The sequence below is a fragment of the Brassica oleracea genome, chromosome C4 (genome assembly GCF_000695525.1).
Source record: "Brassica oleracea var. oleracea cultivar TO1000 chromosome C4, BOL, whole genome shotgun sequence".
Taxonomy (NCBI): domain Eukaryota; kingdom Viridiplantae; phylum Streptophyta; class Magnoliopsida; order Brassicales; family Brassicaceae; genus Brassica; species Brassica oleracea.
The window spans coordinates 13,357,244-13,365,459 of NC_027751.1; the positions used below are offsets into that span (position 1 = coordinate 13,357,244).

At 36.6% G+C, this 8,216-nt stretch overlaps 1 protein-coding gene across 1 annotated transcript in view; it reads right to left on the reverse strand.

Moving 5' to 3' along the window:
* The window catches only part of LOC106337053 (protein trichome birefringence-like 45), a 7,070-nt gene extending 4,651 nt beyond the window's left edge, over positions 1–2,419 (reverse strand). Inside the window, exons 1-2 of the mRNA XM_013776071.1 lie at positions 1,915–2,419; positions 1,033–1,204 (exon numbers count right to left, since the gene is read on the reverse strand). Coding sequence (XP_013631525.1) covers positions 1,033–1,204; positions 1,915–2,255 — 513 coding nt within the window. The 5' untranslated portion in view covers positions 2,256–2,419. The remainder of the gene's footprint in view (positions 1–1,032; positions 1,205–1,914) is intronic.
* Positions 2,420–8,216: the final 5,797 nt, after the last annotated feature.

An 8,216-nucleotide genomic window follows, 5' to 3' on the forward strand; every position in this document is an offset into this window, starting at 1 on the left:
AATTTGTCCTGCTTGGTTTGACTAAGTGGATGAAGCTTGTTGTTGCAACCATGGCACTACATAATTTCATACGTGATTCACATCGAGAGGATTTTGATTTTGTTCATTGGGAGAGAATATAAGAATATCATGCTCATGGTGATAATGTTGACGGTGATACTTCTCATGGTGATGGTGATGATGATGAAGATGAATCACCTGATGATAGTAGTGATGATAGTAGTGATGATCATGCTCATGGTGGATATACTCCTTATGAACCAAGAGGTGATAGAGCTATGGAAGGTGTACGTGACTACATTACAAATGAGATGGGTAGAGGAGGTCGTTTGCCATACTAGAAAATCTTTTGTAATGCTTTATTTAAGTTTTATATTTACTTTAGACTTTGTCTTTATGAAACTATAATATTTCATTTGAGGTTGCATTTATATTTTTGTGTCATTTATAAGTTTAAAGTAATTTTATTTAACGTTCAGTCATAGAGATAGCATAACAAACAACTTAGCAGCAGATCAGTCGCTAGCGGCAGCGATTACTAGCCGAACAATCAAGCGACTATCGCTATGTCAGCGATACTGAAACAAACAACAACAGCGATATTTAATCACTGCAGCTAGTCGCTACCGCTGGTCGCTATCGCCAGCGACAGCCAAACGAACAGGGCCTTATTGTTCTAATTCGTAGATCTTCGATTTAAGTAACTGAAAATAGAAAATATTTCATATGCATGCACAGAACTGCAGAAATGTAAGCGAATACGATAATTTAAAGATTTAAGTGTATAGAAGAATAGTAACTGATGTTTGTTTTCGAGGGTATTACTTTTTTTCTTTTGTCCTTTTACTGGACCAGGAAAGTTCCACCGACGACGTCAAGTTGATCAGCTAATACCATTTGACAACGACGTTTGTAAATATACAACTTCTGACTCAATTTTCACGAGTTTATTCTATCCAATTGATTAAAAAAAAAAATTCTATCCAATTCGACCTACTTAAACCGACAGTAGAAAGTAGTGTTGGAACTTACAAGGATCTTGAAGGTAGAGAGAGGATCTTCATGAATAAGATTTGTACGAATGAACGGTGCTGATGAAGTGATCATACACATCAACGACTCCCATTGGTTTCTACCCAACGAATCACCAACAAACATCACTGTTTTGTTTCTCATCTTCTGTAGAAACTTCACCCCACTGAACCTGCTTTCCAAACATTAAAACTAATTATATAAATTATTGCGTCGACCCTACAACTAATAATAACTAATCATCTTAATCGCACCAAACTTCCCCAACAACAGCAAATCAATTCCGTTTTGTTAATAAAAACGAATCTACTAAACTTGTACCTATTACTCAACTCGTAAAGGCGAAACTTCCATAAGATTGTTAACACCTCGACTATATGTTTAAATATATAAAAGTGTCCAATAACCATATAAGAAATCGTATGTGGTTGTTGTACATATATAATAATTTTTGGACCACTGATATATATGATCCAAATATTATTTATGATGTAAATCTTAAGCGTAAATTAATCTGTCTCTAAACATAAGCTTGGGTGTGTTTCAATACTCAAAGAAAAATGATAAACTCGATAACAATGTCCCTTAAAGCAGGGGTGGTCCTGAGCACATCTAATTGAAAACTTGGCATAGAGCCTCCAAATTTGTTTAAAAATTTTATTTAAAGAAAATCCCCGATATCTGTAAAAAAAAAAAATTTTAGAAGACTTTCACTGTTCGACCAAAAAAAAAAGAAGACTTTCACTAAATTGTTTTAGGCCCCCAGGGACATCTCAGGGACGCCCCTGCTCAAAAGCAAGATAAACAAACAACATTAACTTAAATCAATGTATTAGTCTAATGAAATAGCCTGCTAGTGACTAGTGAGTGAGTTTTGTTAACCTTGGGACGTCGCAATTGAAAGGTTTCCACCGGAACTTAAGATAGTCTGAGTCAGGTCTGCCGTAAGTCTGACAATCAAATCCCGGATCTATCATTCCTCTGCCGCATTCCTCCACCCGGTAAAGTGGGTATGTCGCGTCCCGCACCCACTCGCCAGCGAACAGGTCGCAGCTACTCCGGTTCACCGGAAAAACCACTCTACGTCGTGGATGCTTAGCGAAGTTGCTGTGAGTGCTGTTGTTGTGAACCGGTCTCCGACGGAGAGGGAGGGGCGAAGCTGACGTCGCGTTTTGGAGTAAAAGAAACAAGAAGAGGAAAGTGAGACACTGAAGAGCCGACATTAAAGAAGCTTGGAGAGAAGAAAGAAAAGAGAGAGAGAGAGAGAAAAAAAAAAAGGAAAAGTGAAGTGTTGTTATTATATGTTGTCCTTTTGCATGGAACTTGCTACCATATCGTATGTTTTAAGCCTTCAACGAGCTACATCTTTAAAGAGGACGAAAATTATGGGGTCGGGTTTAATTTTTTTAATGTAATAAACTAATAATCAGTACGTTTTTTTATTTACCCATAAATAACAACATTAATGAGTTTTAGCCCTAGTGTCTTATACGATATATGTCAATATATTACTTTTTTTTTTTTAATTAGCTAGTTAAGTGTTAGCTATGATATCATATATGGTTCTTGAAATTCTGGATTATTTTTACCGTCGATTCTTTTCGATATCCTAATATAATGTGTTCAAGTGTTTTTTTTCTTCTGGAAACACATAAATATGAAAACCTTATCCCAAGGTAATATTTTGTGTTTGGTTAAAGCATGTTCAAATATATATATATTCTTTGCGTTACTTGGCGTTCATGTATAGAATATACTAATGATCATCTCTTTTATCTGAAATGGCCACGTCCCGTATTTGGTCCCAAGCGATAAATAAAGCTACGCTAGGCTGGTCAAAGCCGGTCAAAGCTCGCGGCACGGGGAGGGAAATAAAATTTGATTTATTTAATGTTTATACCCATGTTTGAAATTACGCTAGGCGTGAGTCGGGCGGTCGATGTGGACCTAGCGAGTTGACATAAACTCGGAAATTAATCGGGAATTAATCAGAGATTAGTTTTAAGTATTTTTCTTAATTTTCAGATAACTATATATATTATATATGCGTCTACAAGCAATACACTGAAAAATTGACAGGTCTAGTGGTTTCTAAAGTCAATAATAATGGAGATGTCATGACTTCGAATCCACGTGAGCCCTTTTTGTATTTTATTTTATTTTTTTATCATTAATGGCAAAACTGTAAATATCTTGTCTTCTTCTTTTTAGGGATTCACTTCCTCTGTAATTTTTTTACAGCGCCGCAAACCAAATTTCAGCGTAATCTTTCTTTTTTTTTTGTTGTTTTCTTGTCATTTATGAATCAAAGTTGAAGATCTGATACTTAGCATCCAATTTTAAACATTTAAACACACAAAAACTCGAATTATCTTGATGAATGAAATGGACTTTTCAAGAGTCCTAATTCAAATCATGTAGTATTTAAGATGTCAATCCATTTCTAAGTATTTTGATGCAAATAGAATGCATATTCAAACTTAATCTAAGTGCATTCAGTTCAATGAAGTAGTTTGATTAAACTAACAAGATTCTAAAACAACTAACTAGCAACTTTCAAGCAATTGGATAAAAAAGGAGCCATGGGTATAGGAATTTAATTTCAGATGAATAAGTTTTAATCTAAAATGGCAAGCTTCAACCAACACATTTCTCTAAGTCTAGATAACATTTCTAAGCTAGTTCTTTATCAAGACAAAAGCTCATTTGCTCTCATAGATCAAACATCAAATTTCTTTGGTTTGTGTCTAGCTAGCAATCATTAAGAACAGATCATTCAACTATCAAAACTCCTCCAACATCAAATGTCTTTGGTGGGATAAGCTAAGAGCATGTTGAGTTGGCTCAGACATTTCATCGAACACCTTTCAGGCGATAAAATGTCTAGATCTCTAATCTGAGATGGCCAACTCTAGATTAGCATTAAGTTCACTCAATCAAACAAGGAAACATATTAATATATCCTAGACATTCTAGATCATCACTTAATCATCCTAATCATCCTAACCCATGAATCCAAAGATGACTACTCACTAATCTTCATGATAAACCCAAGAATCAATGATGATTTGGTGTTAATCATGATTAGTGATCAAGATAATTAAGCAATCACAAAAGATAATGATCAAGATTAGATCTTTCACCTAAAAGTTCTTTGTGATTAGATAGAAAACAAGATAAGTCCCAACTTTGGGATAACAAGGGTATTTATACAATCCCTAGAAAACCTAAAGGTTTCATTAAAAAGTCTAAAAAACCCTTAAAAACAGTTTAAAATCGACTAAGGATAAGTCTCGACTCCGGTAGAAATGGACGGGCACAACCCGCGTCAGAACTTCGTCGAGGCTTCTCCATCATGCGCACGGGTAGGCGATCCCGCGTGGCTCCATCCCGCGTGACCCCATCAGTTAATTCTCTTTGTGACGCGGGTAAGGGAACCCGCATGCTCCAACCCGCGTCAAGACGTCGAGCAGCTCCATTCTCGTGCGCGCAGGTAAGCCATCCTGCGTGATCCAAGCCGCGTTGGAGCTCTCAGTCGCTTCATCTTTATGAGTGAACCTGCGTGGTCCAACCCGCGTTGCACTCGCCTAAACTTGACCAAACTTCATTCTTCATCTATATTTGAACCACAATGCTTCTAAACACCTCCAATCACTCTATGGGACACTCCATTACCTGATAAATACATATGAATGCAATATGGATCCTAAAGATGCTTAATTCCTAATTTATATGATCAATGTATACAATATGGATGGTTAAAACAATGCAAATATGCAAGATATCAACTCCCCCCAAAATTGTTCTTTACTTGTCCTCAAGTGACTTTACAAGAACTCATAAGGGAGAGAGGTTTGAAGGTGGGAACTCATAGCCAAAAGAAACACTTCCTAGCACTCAACTTAACATCCTAAGGAAACATAGCAAATAGCATGAGCAACTCTCTTATTATACTTTAGCTTCTCTAGGCCCATCCACACTCTTATTCCTCTACACAAGTTGCAATACTCATCAACTAACAAGTTCCTTCAACCAGCTCTCACATTGATTCACACACACACACAAAAGGTGAATTCTTACAAATGGGCACATGATCTCAATCATTTGGCTAGGTAAGCAATGGTCTAATGTGAATGAAGATAAGGGTTCAAATGTTGTCATTTCAAGGTGGTTATCACTCAAAAACAAGGAGCTTGATCATTATGCAAAATTTATCTAAGACTAGAAGCAATTCATGCATAAATAGATCCATTCTCATCATTCTACCCCTTTTTTTACAAGTGATTACAAGTTCAAAAAAAAAAAAAAAATTTAATTTCAAATTTGAAATGGACTTTCCAAGGGTCTTAATTCAAATCATGTAGTATTTAAGATGTCAATCCATTTCTAAGTATTTTGATGCAAAGAGAATTCATGTTCAAACTTAATCTAAGTGCATTCAGTTCAATGAAGTGGTTTGATTAAACTAACAAGATTCTAAAACAACTAACTAGCAACTTTCAAGCAATTGGATAAAAGAGGAGCCATGGGTATAGGAATTTGATTTCAGATGACTAAGTTTTAATCTAAAATGGCAAGCTTCAATCAACACATTTCTCTAAGTTTAGATAACATTTCTAAGCTAATTCTTTATCAAGACAAAAGCTCATTTGCTCTCATAGATCAAACATCAAATCTCTTTGGTTTGTGTCTAGCTAGCAATCATTAAGAACAGATCATTCAACTATCAAAACTCCCCCAACATCATACGTCTTTGGTGGAGTAAGTTAAGAGCATATTGAGTTGGCTCAGACATTTCATCGAACTCCTTTCAGGCGATGAAATGTCTAGATCTCTCATCTGAGATGGCCAACTCAAGATTAGCATTAAGCTCACTCAATCAAACAATGAAACATATTAATCTATCCTAGACATTCTAGATCATCACTTAATCATCCTAATCATCCTAACCCATGAATCCAAAGATGACTAATCACTAATCTTCATGATAAACCCAAGAATCAATGATAATTTGGTGTTAATCATGATTAGTGATCAAGATAATTAAGCAATCACAAAAGATAATGATCAAGATTAGATCTTTCACCTAAAAGTTCTTTGTGATTAGATAGAAAACAAGATAAGTCCCAACTTTGGGATAACAAAGGTATTTATACAATCCCTAGAAAACCTAAAGATTTTATTAAAAAGTCTAAAAATCCCTTAAAAACTGTTTAAAATCGACTAAGGATAAGTCTCGACTCGGGTAGAAATGGACGGACACAACCCGCATCACTCAACCCACGTCGGATCGTCGTCGAGGCTTCTCTGTCATGCGCGCGGGTAGGCGATCCCGCGTGACTCCATCCCGCGTGACCTCATCAGTTACTTCTCTTCGTGACGCGGGTAAGGGAACCCACGTGCTCCAACCCGCGTCAAGACGTCGAGCAACTCCATTCTCGTGTGCGCGGGTAAGCCATCCCGCGTGATCCAAGCCGCGTTGGAGCTCTCAGTCGTTTCATCTTTATGAGTCGACACGGGTCTGTGAACCCGCTGGTCCAACCCGCATTGCACTCGCCTAAACTCGACCAAACTTCATTCTTCATCTCTATTTGAACCACAATGCTTCTAAACACCTCCAATCGCTCTATGGGACACTCCATTACCTGATAAAGACATATGAATGCAATATGGATCCTAAAGATGCTTAATTCCTAATTTTTATGATCAATGTGTACAATATGGATGGTTAAAACAATGCAAATATGCAAGATATCAACTCTCCCAAACTTGTTCTTTACTTGTCCTCAAGTGACTTTACAAGAACTCATAAGGGAGAGAGGTTTGAAGGTGAGAACTCATAGCCAAAAGAAACACTTCCTAGAACTCAACTTAACATCCTAAGGAAACATAGCAAATAGCATGAGCAACTCTCTTATTATACTCTAGCTTCTCTAGGCCCATCCACACTCGTATGCCTCTACACAAGTTGCAATACTCATCAACTAACAAGTTCCTTCAACCAGCTCTCACATTGATTCACACACACACACAAGGTGAATCCTTACAAATGGGCACATGATCTCAATCATTTGGCTAGGTAAGCAATGGTCTAATGTGAATGAAGATAAGTGTTCAAATGTTGTCATTTCAAGGTGGTTATCACACAAAAACAAGGAGCTTGATCATTATGCAAAATTTATCTAAGATTAGAAGCAATTCATGCATACATAGATCCATTCTCATCATTCTACCCATTTTTTATAAGTGATTACAAGTTCGACCCTTTTCATCCCCATCTTAAAGCCAAAATAACACCCACTCACATCACTCACCCAATAAACAACTCTCTTTTTCTCTTGTCTCAACCAACTAGGGACTTTAAATTTCTTTTTTTCTTTCACTTAGCTCTAACTCTTTCTCTTTTCCCTCCCCACCTTCTCTTTGATTCCCCTTTTTTTTTTCTTTTTTTCTTTTTTATATAAGGGGGAAGGTCTTTTGTATATAATCTAGGGCTTCATACTTTTCTTTTGTCCCTAGAGTTTTATTTTTTTCTTTTCTAATGACACTCTTTTGTTCATCTTTCTCACTCCCCAAACCCAAGATATTAACATTTAGAACACACAAACCCCTCTCACCATCCCCAAATGCTAGCTCATTTTGCTAGCAAGAGATGAGAACAAATCTATGCCGCCTCCAATACTCTCAAAATTTTGCACATGACAAGCTATCAAAAGAGGCCTCACTCATGCAATTCAATGTTTGGTCTCAAAGAATGGCTAGGGTTGTAGGGTATGGAGTGCCATTTAGGTTAACAAAGATTGGTATAATGGAATAAGATAACCCAAATGTGTATGAGATCCATGATCAAGTATGCAAGTGCCCATATGCAAGAGAGATTAAGTTCATTCAAGCCAAGTTCAGTTTGGAGCTGATTTTAAGAACAATGCCAATATCAAGCAAGCAAACAAGTTTCAAGAAGAATTTTCAAGGCTCGAAACATGCAAAGCTTTCAAGAGATGCTTTAGCTACTTGATATGTTTAACTAGGGTGTCACTTTGAGTTCTAGACAAGAGTTCTTTACAAGGCATTTTAAATCATTTCTCCCTATGCAAGTGAATGCAACCTATATGCTCTAAACTCAATCCTAAAAGTGCAAGTGATGCAACTACATGCTTCTTTTTGTGTTTTTCAAAATTTTTAAC